The following is a 14466-nucleotide window of genomic DNA, read 5'->3' on the forward strand; positions in this document are numbered from 1 at the left end:
TGTGGAGAAAGTAACTGCTACTCTGTTGCGACCTACCGACTTAATACCACCTTCCTTCTGGATGTTGTTTACATTTCCTTGAGTAAGCAAAAGGCCTACATTGATGGGTTTCAGAGAGGCATTGGACGATGGAGCGGACTCTCTAGAGACATGAACTATAAATGGTCCATCATCTTCGGCATTGTACTCTCGGTATTTGCTGTCTAGACTGGGGTGTTTGTATAAATGTGGGTTGAACTCGACTGTATTATTTTCATTTACCTCAACTGGATTATTTTTATTAAACTCTGCCACATTACTATTATTAGGTTCGACTGTATTATTTGTATTGCCCAACTGCTTGCTAGTCTCTATCGGGTCGATTACAATTTTTTTTGGGGAAGGCTCCAGCTGGGTCGGTGACAAATTCAAGTTGCGTTTACGTGAGGTTGTCTCCCAATTCATGTCATTATCACCGGCCTCATCTGGAGGCTTCTCCTTTTCATTCCCATCCATCCAAACGTCTACAGTATTAACCTACTGTATTGTGTAAATATACCACCACCTGATTAGTAAATAAGGAAAGTTGTTTTATTTATGGGAATAACCTAAAAACGAACCACTCACTCAACGCGCTACTCCTCATTATCGACAGCAAATTTACTGTGGCTACAAAGTTTACTTTGACAATCCACCTCTATTTCAAATTCTCTTTGGCAGTAGGTATAATGGTGCCATCTATGATCAAGTTACTACAATACCTCCAAAAGACTGTCAACCTTCTCACCCTCTTCGCTAGGTTCATTCTCGCAGTGTTTGGCCGTCAGATGTCGCTTTAACCCCCGTTTGCGGGAGTAGTGAGCCCCGCAATGCGGACAGGGGTGGGTTTGCGAGCGGTGGTGGGAGGACTCGATGTGCTCTTCGAGACTCACTTTGTAGCCAAATTTCTTGTCGCATATTGTACACTGAAATAAATTATGGTTTAAAAAACATGCCAACAGAGGTTCGAAATTATCCAGATAATCAGTCTTTGATAATTATCGTGATAATTATCCGATATATATCGGATAATTATCCCAGGTGCTATATTTATTTTCTTTGAATTCTTTGATAGTAATAATATGATAGGGGCGTTTTTTGCTATGTACAGTCAGCATCAATAGTAGCGGATGAAACAACGCGCCAAAAGTATCTGATATTCTTTTCCAAAATATAGATTAATCTATAAAATTTACATTTAAAAGTAAATCTTTTACCGTCTTAATTGTTCTACATATAGAACCATCACATTTTGTTAAGCTGTTACAGAATGGTAGATTCTTTTGAAACCTTGTTTGATCCGCTACTTTTGATGCTGACTGTACAAATAAAAAATAACCTATTATTGATAAGTTTTTTTATTAACACACTGCCAGACAAAAAACGGCGCACTACCCCAGAAACCGGTGGTCTATAGGTGCTTCCAAACAACCCGCCCAGCGGGTTGTCCGGCATCTGAACAAAGTTCACGAGCGCCCACCAGGTGGGTTCCCGGCAGTGAATGTGTTAACCATTGAAATATAAGATTAATCATCATGTAACAATTTAATTAATAATAATAGAAAATAATAATAATTCAGCCTGTATACGTCCCACTGCTGGGCACAGGCCTCCCCTCATGCGCGAGAGGGCTTAGGCTATAGTCCCCACGCTAGCCCAATGCGGATTGGGGACTTCACATATACCATTGAATTTCTTCGCAGATGCATGTAGGTTTCCTCACGATGTTTTCCTTCACCGAAAAGCTGGTGGTAAATATCAAATGACATTTCGTACATAAGTTCCGAAAAACTCCTTGGTACGAGCCAGGATTTGAACCCGCGACCTCCGGATTGAAAGTCGGACGTCATATCCACTCGGCCACCACCGCTTATAACAATTTAATTATATTTCGTAAAAGTTTAGGTTATTATCACCATGCAATTAATGTACCCACCGCAAAAATAAATACGCAAATAAATATAACAACCCACCACCAAAAGTACAAAACTCGACACGAGTTTCGCCTCTACGAGGCATCCTCAGGAGATGCTGGAGATGTTGACGGTCTGACACCCGACAACTGAATCATCGTTTCAGGCCTGAGGATGCCTCGTAGAGGCGAAACATGTGTCGAGTTTTGTACTTTTGGTGGTGGGTTGTTATATTTATTTGCGTATTTATTTTTGCGGTGGGTACATTAATTGCATGTAAAAATACGCAAGTAAGTATAACGGGTTAGCACTGATTGACTAACACGTTATTTTCTCGCGGATTAGCAAAGTAATGTTTCTTGCTTTAATTAGCATGGATTTCAATCAATCAATCAATCAATTCTTTATTCGTTCATCACAGGTACATAAATAGGTGGTAACTCAGTATTCTAAGGAACAGCTATGATGTGCCTTTGGCGTACGAAATAATTTCTTATTATCTAACTATATACATATTCAATAATTTATTTACACGGGCAATGAGCTTATGCTTATGCTTTCCGCAAAGTAACGCCTGATTCTATTAATTAATAAAGCATTTACATATTGTTACATATTTGCTGTGACTTATATTTCAAAAATATTTTTTTATGCTAAAAAAAATCTTAAGTTGTGGAGATCAAGGGGATAGGTAGTAACCCAGCAGTGGGATACTAAAACAGGCTAAGAAAAAAAACAAAGTATACTCACATGAAACTTTTTAAGACCGAAATGTCGGCGGCGGTGAGCGCGTAGGTTAGAGCTGGATATGCATCGTTGCGGACACATGTCGCAGCTGTATGGTCTCTCTCCCGTGTGTTTCCTGGAATAACATAGTGTGTTGTATATGAATATCTACTGGCTATCTATTTTGATGACCGGGCTGGCCTAGTGGGTGACCCTGCCTATGAAGCTGATGGTCCGGGTTCAAATCCTGGTAAGAGCATATATTTGTGTGATGAAACTGATATTTGTTTCTGAGTCATGAGTGTTTTCTATGTATTTAAGTATTTATAATTATATATATCGTTGTCTAGGTACCTACAACACAAGCCTTATTGAGCTTACTGTGGGACTCAGTCAATTTGTGTAAAAATGTTCTATATTATTGATTTATATTTATTATTTATTTATTATCTACAGTAAATATCATCATAGAGAAATACAAGTAAAAAAAGAGTGGTCACTCCATACATCAGTTATCTTACCAAAATGCAAGTTATTTCGGAGTCGACATCTAGCGTCAAGTAGTGGAAATTATTAGTACTGCTAGTTGACAATAGATGCCGCGACGAACAAAAACTAATGATCAACAATTTTCAGCTAATATTATAACCGGAACTCTATTTTCAACTTCTGCTTGTAATATTAGTTGTAAATTGTTTTGGCAATACATTTTTCGTCAGTCGCGATACTTGCGACATCTGGTGTCGAGTAGCAATAATAATTTTTAAAGTTACCACTCTTTCTTCACTTATATTTCTCTACGGTCTAGTGACGTGCTCACCTTATGTGGACGATGAGTGAAGATCGCTGGGTAGACCGGAAGCCGCAGTGTGGACACACATGCTGTTTAGTACCCGTGTGTGTTAACTTGTGTTTGTGCAGGTAGTCTTGTCGGGTGAACACGCGTCCGCAGCTCTGTGAAACAAATCAGGCTGAATTTGGAAGTCTGGTAATATTCTATCCTGAATTTTATAATTTCATGTCATGTGACAACCAAATAGTAATTACTACCACAAGTTCAGAGCTATATTGAACCGTCGTAGTCCCGAAACAAGGTTGAATTTCCTTAATTTTTAGGGTTCTATAATTATACTTATTTAGTAATGGACGATATTGTGTGTGTTATTTAGTAATGTTTACCCAGGTATTGGCTGTTGTAGTAATTTATAAATGATGCAATGTATTTTTCATGTCACTGTATGATGTTACTATAAATGTTGTATTGACTAGTATAAGAGCCCTTGAGGCCTACTTGCAGAATAAGTTTTCGAATTTTTGAAAAAATTTGATGGAACTCCATCAACGAGTTTGACTCGCACTTGTCCTTTTTTTATAATTACTGGGTTTTGGAAGTTACCTGACAAGTTGCTTGTTTTAAAATGTAGAGAAGAAAAATTGAAATTTAGGTAAACACAATATACAACAAATACAAATATAAAAATGTTTGGTATGGAACTCTACAACTTGTACAGTCATGGAATTTGAAGGCTTGTCACTTGAACCATAATGCTATTACATAGAATCAAAAAGTGACAAAATTACGAATTCCGTGATTGTACATCCCTCTCCCTCCTTTTAGCCAATCTCTACCCTTTGGATGTAGGCCTCCTCCGTTTGTAGGCCTCTTCCAAAGAGACTATACATAACCAGGAAGTTATGGGTGCCTGCCATGCCACAACCGAGTATGAACAATCCTAAAATATCAGTTGATCCTCCATACATAGTTACATTCTCATTTTGAAACGACTAGCTAGATAGGCCTGAAACTTTGTATTTGTATATCTATGCCTGCAATTAGTTTATGTGGCTTCAGATATGATAGTTAAAAAAATACAGCGAATTTAGGTTTTTCATACATAACTTGTTTTTGCTCTATTTCATTTGTTTTATAAGCTGGAGCTATAAAAACTAATTACAGGCATAGATATACCTCATGTCATGTATGTGCAAAGTTTCATTACAATCCAAGGCATAGTTTTAAAATGAGAACAAGACTCAGCTGGGAAGGTGAAATTTGAAAGAGCTTGCTGCGGACTCTTAAATCACTTACTTCACAAACATATTTCTTTGCAGTCTCATGTTCTGAAACATGCTCTTTTAGGCCCTCTCTGGTCTTAAATGAGATGCAACACCTCTTGCACTTAAACAGCTCCTCCGGTAACTCTATCGCTACATTTTCTCTATGGTCTCTCATGTGAGCTTCATACATCCTCCTTTTCGGAAGGCATCTATCACACACAGTACATCTGTACCCATCTTTTAATCCTTTGCAGAAGTTTATTTCGTGGCCAATTCGAGTCTTTCGGCTTTTAAAGCGTTTCTCACAGCCAAAGCACTTGTAAAAATTACCTTCTATGCCATGATTCTGGGAATTGTGATGAGAAAACTGCTCGACAGTTTTGAAGTCTAATCTACAGATATTACAGTAAGTAGGAGATCTTTTAGGTTTATAAGTCTGTTTTAACTTAACCTTCTTTAGTTTATTAACGTTTTCACTAGAGTCAGAATGCTGGAGTGACTCTAGAAAGTCGTCAAACGATTCGTCTTGCTCTAACTCTATAGGAAGCTCATTCTCTACTTTTACGTAATATCCGCTGTTATCAGTTGACTTTTCAGCAGTTTTAACATAGTTTTGTAATATTTTCTGAAGTTTTTTGTCAGTTTCTTGACAGAATTTCTTAAATTCGTAAAACCTTTTCACCTCGTCACTGCAACGTGTACACACCTTCTTAGGCCGGCATTCGTGAGTTAAAATGATGTCTAGACAATCCCGTATTTGATCCAAAAGCGGAATACTGTATTCTGTGTCGTTATCCACACTTTTACACGATATTTCTTGAGTGGCATTCCTTTTCCAACAGAGTCGGCACACGTCCTCAAGCAAGAAATATTCATGGTTGTAAATATCACCGTCCAACGACGTTACAGTATACATCGCGTTATTGCAAATTTATACCACTTCTTTTAGTCAACATTTAAATAAACAATATTGAACAGTTTTGGTAAAGTAGTAAAGTAAACAAAAAAATACACAACACAACTCGCTGTCGCCAAAATGTCAATCTACGAGCGAAACGTTTCGGTATTGCAAAAAGTATTAAAAAATAGATAAATAAATTTATCAAAGTGTCAACTTGTCTATTTGTTTGTAAAATGTAGGAAAATAGGTATAAATAAAATTGATTCAAATAACCTAAAACTATTCGTTTTGCTTGTGTAATAGAATCTATATTGACTTAATTCTGTCAAAGTAAATATAATCAACTTTTGAATTCACACGAAGCAAATAACTAAACAAAACATTTTTTTTTCAGACACCGATGTTGCTGTCTGTTGTTTTATTTCTTTGGCAATTGGCATTTGTTTGCTACTTTTCTGTGTTGTGCTGTTGTGAATTTTCCCGCTCAGCTAACCTGTTTAATAAATATTTATGTGATTTATATGAGAAACCGTACACAAAATGTCTAAAAAGGATTATAATAATTTGATAAAGGTCCTAGAGGATATGAACAAGTGTTTATTTTGTGTAGAGTGCCATAAATTTTGTAAGAACCCGGTGACGTTAAGCAAATGTTTTCATCTAATATGTTCTGAGCATCTCCAGGATTTATCAAACTGTCCCAAGTGTAAAGTGTCTCTAAATGATTGTACAACATGGTCGGACGATAAACTGAACGATGCAGTTGACGCTGCGAAGAACTTGTCAGCAATGTTCGAACTTTCGAAGGAAAATAAGTTTTGCGATTCTGTTGAACAATGTCCAGTCAATACCGCCATATCCTTGCCAGACACACCTCTGTCTAATGTAGAAGCTCAGAAAAAGACCCCCGCTGCCGAACAGAATATCTTAAATAATTCAACAATATCTTTAGCTTCCAATGTATCCAAGTCAGGCAAAACGGTAGAGAAAAGAAACAACAAAGGTGAGACAGCATTACACATCGCCTGTAGAACGGGCAAAGCTGATAGAGTAGCCCAACTGTTAAGCGAAGGGGCAAGTACCAATACTAAAGATAATGCGGGCTGGACTCCACTGCATGAGGTGGTGCAGAACGGACGGCAGGACTTGCTTAAGCTTTTATTGCGACACAATACACTCGTCAATGTCCCAGGGCAGGGCAATGAGACTCCCTTACATGAAGCCATTCGGTACAACCACATAGACATCGCTAAAGACCTGGTTGCTTATGGAGCTGATATTAATGCCAGAAACTGCAAGGGAGAGACACCACTAACCCTCGCTACTCATACAATAAAAGCAAAACTTAAAGATATTGCTGAAAAAAGATTTATTACAGAAGACAGTTTGGATTTAGATCTTATCCAGAGGCAGATAGAGCTGGACCGTGAAGATATTAGGGTTTATTGTGTGTCACAATCTCGAGCCATCACCAACAAGCTGAAAGCTTTAACAAAGCATCACATCAACCTCCATATTGAACAGAAATTCAGTAAGAAAGTAACACATCTCATAGTTGATGCTGAAGATGGCATCTGTGACTCCAGCCTTGAAGTCCTACAAGGCATTGTCAACAACCTATGGATTTTAACTACAAAATGGGTCACTACATCTACTAATGATAACTTAGCATCCTTCGAAGAGTATGAAGTGCACGGTGTCGGTACAACTACTTACAGAGGCCCCAAAAATGCACGGTACAATAAATATAAGCAACTGCCTGGAATTTTCAATGGCTGTCACTTTTACTTCCACAGCTTCAATACAAAATATAAGATTTCAGATAAAATAGAAGTTACCAAAGCTATTTTAAGTAAGCTGGTTACGGATGCAGGAGGAGTAGCCCTCAGACGGGCTCCGAACCCAGAGTCTATACCCGAAGCGGAGAAGCTGGTCCCATATCATGCACAGCAAGGTAGCAAGCTGTACAACTGTTCACATTACATAATATACAAGGACATGTATGAGCCACTCTACAACATGGTGCATCTGAAGGCGCTGCCCATCGGCTGGCTCATTGAGTGCATTGAGAAATACCAGCTCTGTGAACCTTGGTGAAAGTTGGGCATAAGAATCACTATGTATTGTATTAGTTCGTTATTTTCTGTTGAAAAATCACAACACTCATGATTATGTTATTTTTTCTTCCATTAAGTATGAGTTCATTAATATTATTAAATACTTTAAAGAATTTGAATGTTAATTTTTACATATAACATACCTTACACTTTGTTCCTGTGGGACACCAAGCATCAAACGGGGATGTATGGGATATATTGCAATATTTGCAAAACTCTGAGCATTGACGGGGAGATGGGATACCAAGTTTCAAACGGGGACATGTCCCTGGTGTCCCTGTACCACATACCTTACTTTAGTACCCTTTTAGTAAAAACATTTTAAATCGATTAGCGAAGGCCATAGAGAAATTAGATGTACACGCACACAGAGAAATTAGAAGTACAGGCACACTTGCAAAAACCAGATGTGACAAAATTACAAGCTTATGATATGAGCGAAACTTGATCATTTATTATTACATATAGCGCAGTGGTTACTGGAAGAATAGTAAAATAGCTAGAAATCATGGCACCCACAACCACATACGGAGTTTTGGATGAGAATATAGTGGGTTTCCGAGGGTTGGCGGGTGTACCTTTATATCATAAACACAAACATCACTCAAACGCCAAGCTGCCGGGCGCAAACCTTACTCGAAAGTGTGAAGGTTACTTTCACAGCGTCCGCCATAACACTTGTAGTTGTCGGCGCCGTGGGCACAACTAGTAACGACGCCTTTAGGTGTTCTTGGCGTTCAAAAGGAGGTTTTCAGAAGTGCACTATATCTACATCAAAGAGAAACAAAGTTATATAATATAAACCTTTGATCTACATAGATTTCATAATAATATGACGTGTAGACCTTTTTTTAAATACCTCTTTTTGGGGAGAGGTACACTGGTTTCTATTAAGCTTCTGTACCGTTATTTGAAGCCTATTTAATATTTGAGAGTGCGATGCTGTTTGACAGATGACGTAGCGGTTCACTATAGGCTGACACCTACCCCCTTTGTACTTGTATTTCAAGTTTTAACCCCCTCCACCAGGCGCCCGTGGCCCGCGGCCGCGGAGCTCTTCATTGGCGTTCTGTTTGTCGGAACGTTCGGTTCACTGCAAAAAATTCTTAGAAATCCTTAGATTCTTAGAATTTTTTGTAAATACTAATTGAAAGTATTGTAAACGGTTTTTACCGTTCGATTGTTAATATTACTTCAATGATTTGATGGACAGCTTGTGTTCGTCAATGTGTTTAGCAAAGCTGACACCGCATCGATTCACATCGCGAGCGCAGCGAAGCTGTCGCGTAAGTAAGCGATTCTTATTTTATTTTGTTTACAGCGAATCGAATCATTTTAAGCACGGAGCAGGTCCTTGAAAAAGTGTAAATGTGAATGGCAGTTTATAGGCCACAGTTTTATTGTCCTCCGAAAGGGAGGTTATAGCGGTTCCTATTACAGTATAGAACTGCCTAACTTAGGAATAACTAAAAAGACGCGCTCTGCGACGTCGTAATTTATGCTAATCAACTTGTGATTTTGCATTAAGTAACCTTAGGGTAATTACAATAATAATGATCGTAAGATATATATGACCTGATATTTTCCGTGCATTTCAAGACTTTCTGGTACTGTGCTGCTGTGATACAAATTATTTTATTTTGCATTTAAATCGAAATATCACAATAAAGGCTGGATTTGGAAGTACCCCCAATTTTAGAATGCTTGAGAGCTGGGGCTAAAACGCTTAAAATAAGCTAGAATAAGAAGCCATTAAAGAAATACCATGTTTGGTATTGCCATGGGTACCATTAAACAGTAAAGTTACTCTAGTATCATGCTGGCTACCAAATTAGGGTCCTATCCGCCTTAAAGTCGACGAAGCCCCGCTGTCGCGGGGCTTCTATTTCCGCTCTGAGGGACGAAAGGTAACTAACAAACCTACATCGAAAACCTCCTTTTCGATCTTTTTGTTTATATCCTTTGGAAAGTTTTTTCTTAATAATACCAACTTTGGATGCACAGTACCGTCAATATCTTTGTGAATTTTATTTTCAATTAAGGTATTTGTACGTAATAATAAATAGTGCAACTGCTAAAAGTGCCTTCTAGTTAAAGCAAGGGATTTAAAAGTGAAACTCTTGTATGTAAAACTGACATATCCCCATTCAGTTGTGTTATTGTGAATTTCGTTTAAGGAGTTTTATTATATTTATATACGTATAAAATTTTAGTTTTGACATGTATAACTGCATACAGGAGGGGCACTATTTACCCCTTTGCTATAACTATAACCCTTGTGAGAAAAGGAGGTTCGAAGTATCTTTTCATGACTTAAGAACGTAATTGAGACTGGGAGGTCGGGTGGTTACAGACCGCCGCTGCCTGCACAAGGCATAACACATATCCTGCTGCGTAAGCAGAGTTGAACAATATTGCATTATGTTAAATTAGCATACTGTAACCTTTCCCACCTGCGCAAGGTGTGGAGAAATTTACTACCATTGCGTAACTTATTGTACCTATACTACCTGTACCTATTATGGATATCCGCCATGGCCTACTACAATAACTATCCTGCTACTTAGCAGAAGGTTTATTAAAATATAAATATGTGCTGTTAAGCATACATACATAACGTACCTAATAATTCCCGCCTGCGTAAGGCGAGTGAATATTACTATTAAGCCAGCTGAAGACCTGCCGCCTGCGCAAGGTGTGCGATTTTCATTATCCTGCTACGCTAGCAGATGAAGCAAGATGGCTACTATAAGACCAGTATACTTAATACAATGAACATGGTTCCAAACGCCAAGACCTTTCCCGCCTGCGCAAGGCGTGTGAAAATGATTAGTCACTGGGGCTAAAAGTCAGACATGGTTTTGATTCTGTTATCAGATAGTAAAGTATATTAAGATCATACAACATGCCTGCGCAAGGCGTGCAACATCCATTTGCCTGCTGCGCAAGCGGGTATCAATTGGTTCAAGGTATCATTAATCAAATATTGGTACTACAAAGCATTTATGATATAAGTACCTACTTAACATGTATCTTTTTCTATAAGCCAAGATTTCAACTCCCATGTAAATCTCCGACTAATTCACAATAATAATTCATAATCATTTATTTGCACATAAAAATCCTACGCAAGGCATTCGAGAAATAATGTTTTACTATCGTTTTGCTGCGAAAACACACCCCACTAAACATGAGACTGGCCCAGGAAGACCGTAAAACCCTAAAAAGATAAAATAAGCCTTGACACACTCACTGCCAGCGACCCGCTAGGCGTATTCCCTTTTAGTAGGCGCTTTGTGAGACATACTGGTTTCTCGCGTTATCAACTTCGCTCGTAACGCGTAGCTCACGCTGGCACTGAATGTGTTAACTGGCTTTCCGGTGAGTAATATTAAAAATCACCATAAGTGGTTCATACTTCATACGTGGCCCATTCAGTCATGCTAATAATCTTGATAATCTAGAGTTCATGATACTGATCGTTGAATTAAAATTTTTAAATTTGTTTTGAATTGCCTTAATCAACCGGCCGCCCCGCCGCTACATAGTTCTAATGGTTTAAAGATATAAATATATTACCCTGGACTGGTTCAAGGTTCTTGGCTATTCATCATTTAACCCCATTTGGGTCAAACACAACAAAGGTTGGGAAAAATGTATCCCGCTCGTAGCAGCATAACAAGATTGCAGCAGCATAGCGTGGCTTGAACTCCGTTAACGTTGCGTTGTCTACAGGAAAGACGTGAAGGACTTAATAAAATGTCTATGACCCACAACTGGTATATAATCATAGCTCAATGCAACTAATCATCGCAGTCCAAATGAAAGAAAGCCATTTCGGTTATTAATCTAGATGAATACATCAGGCGTTAAAATATATGTCCTAGATGTCGGGACGACTTCTTGTTAATAGCCAAAAGTGCTTTTTTGGATAACGGATACAAACCCTTAAGGGTTGAGATACATACATTTACCTATTGGTTCGAATCTACTTTAAAAGACTGTGTGGTTATGATATTCAATATAAAACATTACAAATTTCCCGGGTGGAATTAAGCAGGCGTACATAGGCTACGGAGACTGCTTACCATCAGGCGGGCCGTATGCTTGTTTGCCACCGACGTAGTAAGAAAGGCAAGCAACCTCGAAGGTTATTTCTATACCAATGTTCATTAATTGGTGTCCTATGAAATTATTCCCATAAGTATTCAGTTTTTGGCAACAATAATGTACAAGACAAAGTTTCTGTATTGTATACTGTATGTTACAAAACATATATGTGAGAATCAGTGAGCTCACTGAGATAACATTAGAATTGCTTTATATCACCGTTGATACAATGTAAATGCTAGACAAGTCTGCGCCATTGGGCATGGGCATGCCACAGGTTAAGTTACCTACTTAAGTATATATAGTTCTCAGATCTCGTTTAAAGTAATGTAACATTAGTTTTTCTTCAAAAACATAAAAATAGGAAGGCTACTTAATGCCAAATGATTAAATACTGATTATTTTAACGAAGGTCTTTGACCTTACTATCTAACCCGTCAGTCAATAACATATCCTTGGTAAGATAAATAGTTATGTCCATACATCTCGCGCTTCCTTGAGCTTGCACCAGGTAGTACAAGTAGGTAATCCTGAAATAAGGTACGAGTATATTTGTGAACAAAGCTGGGACTACCAGTTAGAATGGCTATTACTTATATGTGTTAAATTATGCGAATTGTAATTTATTCAAACACTTTAGCGAACGTAAATCTATCATCTACGCACAGGCCTAACCTTGGCTTATCAGGAACGCAGACATTGTAATATGTGAAATACCAGACGATACAAAGAACCAAGCGGGAGAGCACTCTCCTGGCAGAGTTTTCAAGATTAAATTGTAGCTCACTAACTGAAATTGACGAGCTTTTAGTGCCAATAATACAGATCTTGTTTAAGATTTTAATCAGTCACTTTATGTTTTTAATATGTATGAAACTAAAGGCCAAGTAAGTATATTCAGGTGAAAGCCTTAAATATACCTATACATCTTGCATGATGGTACATAATTTCAACATGATACTCGTAATAATGATACCTCCAAGAGGAAAAATCCTAGTATTATTTTTTGCTGTATTGCAGGCATTGAATTGATAAAGGTCATGTTCTTACCATACTGGCCCTAATTATTGTACATGTAATAAAATAAAACCACATTATAGGCTGGTTAAAGTATGGGCTTAGGCCCAAAAATATTTTAGAATACTCTCTGGGGTAAGACTACCATCGTAGCGAATATCAAAGAAAAATTAAAATGGTTACAGCAAATAGGATTTGTTGTGTATTATATAATATAATATAATTCAGCCTATATACGTCCCAGTGCTGGGCACAGGCCTCCTCTCATGTGCGAGAGGGCTCGGGCTATAGTCCCCACGCTAGCCCAATGCGGATTGGGGACTTGTTGTGTATTATGATTGAAAATTGGATATTCTACGAGCTTATTTACATTCTGAATGGCTATGCACTGTACACAACTACAACGGTGAGAGTGGTAACGGGTTGAACTCTTTTGGATGAGTAACATAAAGCTGTTAATAGCGCTACCAAATTAACCTACTATATCACTTACTGTCTTATTGTTATTTAAGAATGTTCAAAAGCGGGAAAATAAGGACAGCTTATGTTAATCCATGAATTAATTGGCTGAGAGCTTGATTACTTCTACAATATAATAGACAATATTGCATGTTGTGATAAGTGCACTTTTCATATGATTTACTTTGCCCTTAAGACTGTAGGATTTTTGGAAAGCAAACAAGCGAAGCTCTGAAAAATGTATATAAAAATCGTTTTTGTGAGCCTATAAGTTAAATTGTATCCTGCCTCATAAGTAAATACCAATATTTGGTAACCATATCTGGGTAAAAGACACTTTAAAGTGTCAATAATCAAGTTTATTTTCTTTTTGGCAAGGTAATATAAGGTCAAATATGAGTCAGTTTGTTAGAATGTGGACCTTGAAATCAATTGAAAGTATTGAAACACATATAATGATCGCAATGTTATTGTTGGATGGATAAAATAAAAAGTATAATTATGTTTTCATAATTTATTTTAATAAACATACAGTTTTCTATATTTATAGGTCCTATCTATAAATAACATTGTAAAGTAAAATATGTCACTGCACACTTTAAGCCTTTTCACATTCATCCATGTACCCGGATTGTTAAGTACATTTGTACTTGTTGTCTCCACCATTTTCACATATCAGTATAAATTAATCACATTGGCGTTTTCTGACCACCAGGCGATCACAGACACGTCTCAAATATTAAATAGGCTTCAAATAACGGTACAGAAGCTTAATAGCAGCGTTTTACCTTACAATAAAACGCTTATTAAGCGAAATACCTTATTTGAAGCCTATATTTTTAAATTCGCCTGTGGCTACAACACTCAGTTGCAATAAACCAAATCACTTATATAATGCCCGTCGAGGGTATTTTTAACTCACTGCGTTTTCTCCTACCATGCAGGTTGCAATAAGCAACATCTATAGTCTATACATACAAGTCAACTGGTATGTCTCTTCATATTGAAAACGAAATAATATCAAATGCAATCCTTTTTCGAATGTGGTATATTGCAACTTCGTTTTATTTATATTTTGAGACCCAATGAAGAGCTCCGCGGCCGCGGGCCACGGGCGCCTGGTGGAGGGGGTTAAAACTTGAAATAC

The 14466-nt window shown here is 37.7% G+C and overlaps 2 protein-coding genes across 3 annotated transcripts; one reads left to right on the top strand and one right to left on the bottom strand.

Annotated features, from left to right (window-relative positions):
- Positions 1-635: 635 nt before the first annotated feature.
- Positions 636-5979, bottom strand: LOC133531600 (zinc finger protein ZFP2-like). Of its 2 annotated transcripts, none has more exons than XM_061869913.1 (4): positions 5422-5979; positions 3478-3611; positions 2682-2793; positions 636-944 (listed from the first exon to the last, which is right to left on the bottom strand). In XM_061869913.1, exons 1-4 carry the CDS (start codon positions 5629-5631, stop codon positions 732-734), a joined length of 669 nt encoding a protein of 222 aa, XP_061725897.1. In that variant the 5' UTR covers positions 5632-5979; the 3' UTR covers positions 636-731. The 2 variants fall into 2 exon arrangements, with proteins under 2 accessions (XP_061725897.1, XP_061725896.1); XM_061869912.1 differs by having other exon boundaries at positions 4747-5979.
- Positions 5980-6060: 81 nt separating this feature from the next.
- Positions 6061-7846, top strand: LOC133531596 (BRCA1-associated RING domain protein 1-like). The gene has a single exon (XM_061869908.1). The coding sequence runs from the start codon at positions 6157-6159 to the stop codon at positions 7711-7713; it is 1557 nt and encodes a 518-aa protein (XP_061725892.1). The 5' UTR covers positions 6061-6156; the 3' UTR covers positions 7714-7846.
- The last annotated feature ends 6620 nt before the right edge of the window (positions 7847-14466 follow it).

The sequence above is a fragment of the Cydia pomonella genome, chromosome 25, assembly GCF_033807575.1.
Source record: "Cydia pomonella isolate Wapato2018A chromosome 25, ilCydPomo1, whole genome shotgun sequence".
In the NCBI taxonomy this organism is placed as follows: Eukaryota; Metazoa; Arthropoda; class Insecta; order Lepidoptera; family Tortricidae; genus Cydia; species Cydia pomonella.

What these genes read in the sequence shown, in the direction of transcription:
- LOC133531596 (XM_061869908.1), top strand. Translation starts at nt 6,157, where the DNA reads ATGTCTAAAAAGGATTATAATAATTTGATAAAGGTCCTAGAGGATATG.
- LOC133531600 (XM_061869912.1), bottom strand. Translation starts at nt 5,631, where the DNA reads ATGTATACTGTAACGTCGTTGGACGGTGATATTTACAACCATGAATAT. An exon ending in TCACTCATCGTCCACATAAG is followed by an intron (nt 2,794 to 3,477) that starts GTGAGCACGTCA and finishes ATGTTATTCCAG; the next exon opens with GAAACACACGGGAGAGAGAC. An exon ending in TCGGTCTTAAAAAGTTTCAT is followed by an intron (nt 945 to 2,681) that starts GTGAGTATACTT and finishes AATTTATTTCAG; the next exon opens with TGTACAATATGCGACAAGAA.